This window comes from Aphanomyces invadans, assembly GCF_000520115.1.
Source record: "Aphanomyces invadans strain NJM9701 unplaced genomic scaffold supercont1.30, whole genome shotgun sequence".
In the NCBI taxonomy this organism is placed as follows: domain Eukaryota; phylum Oomycota; class Saprolegniomycetes; order Saprolegniales; family Verrucalvaceae; genus Aphanomyces; species Aphanomyces invadans.
Window position 1 is genome coordinate 612,601 of NW_008580175.1, and position 1,173 is coordinate 613,773.

The following is a 1,173-nucleotide window of genomic DNA, read 5'->3' on the forward strand; positions in this document are numbered from 1 at the left end:
TGGTTGACTCCACGTCCCCCATGTCATACTCGCTGCTAACCGAAGCCGCATCACGTAGCATGGACTGTGGGTCGTAGCCAAGTTTGTACATTATGGGACGGTCAGCAGGATGTTCCCAACACCAGACAGCAGGTCATCGGAAGAGAGTCAGCACTTGACGTTAGCTAGTACCAACGGACCGACATCTATCTCGAACTTGAGCGTCAGCTTGACTTCCTGGGTCACTGTGTGGCTTGGACCAACGAAATAGGTGCGGGCAATTCTGTCACCACCATGTCACGCCCCGCGTCTTGCAGCCGCTTTAGCGTCCTTAACGGGATCACACTTTGGTCCGCTCCACTGTCGAACGAGGCGTCCATCGCTACCACTTGGTTGGCGGTACACAAAACTCTCGCAGCACACAGGATGGCCGTCGTTTCATTCGCAACTGTTTTCACCTCCTTGGCAATGGTGACAGCCCTTCCAGGCTTGCTTTCCTTCTTCGTTTCGGCCCATATGACCTTGGCTCGGTCCATCAACAGGCGAGCCTCACCACTTGCCACTTTGGGACACTTGAACACATTGTTGTCGGTGCTCAGACACTTGAAACACCGTCCGTCAGTCTGGGTGAAGTTTGCCAAGGGCACATTGCCCACGATGACTACGGCGACAGCTTTGTCCCCTCTCTTCGAAGCTTCTTCTCTAGTTCCTTCACCTTTTCCGCCACTGGCTTGGGGGGAAGAGGGGCAGCTTGAACCAGAGGTTCGAACTCACCGTAACGCCGCATGATTCGGCAAGCCAATTCTTGAAAGATCGTGCATCATTCTTGTCGCACGGTTCTCGTGAAGCTTCATTAGTTCGCGCACACGCTTCTGCACAGCAAGTGGCGTGATGGCCGCCATCAGGAAATCCACAGTCAGCTTGGGTTCGGTCTCGGCGAAACCTTCCATGTTTAGATGGACAAGCGCAGCTTCAAAGTCGCTCACCAGCTTGGAGACTCGAGATTCGGCTGAGATGATACACCCGTCCATCTTAAGCTTCCCCATAGCTTGGTTGAGCTTAGTCATGTCCACTGGGTCACCGTTTCGGGCACTCAGGAAATAATCACGGCAGTCTTCATCGTTTACAGTCCGCGAAGGCATCGAGGGGACCGAGATTAGAGTTAGTTGACATTATTGTATTTCAAAGGTAGAG

The 1,173-nt window shown here is 53.2% G+C and overlaps 1 protein-coding gene across 1 annotated transcript; it reads right to left on the reverse strand.

The window, feature by feature from the left end:
• Positions 1–221: 221 nt before the first annotated feature.
• H310_11304 (hypothetical protein) lies at positions 222–1,121 on the reverse strand (the record flags this gene model as incomplete). Its single annotated transcript, XM_008877913.1, has 2 exons — positions 222–640; positions 815–1,121. 2 exons carry the CDS (start codon positions 1,119–1,121, stop codon positions 222–224), a joined length of 726 nt encoding a protein of 241 aa, XP_008876135.1.
• Positions 1,122–1,173: the final 52 nt, after the last annotated feature.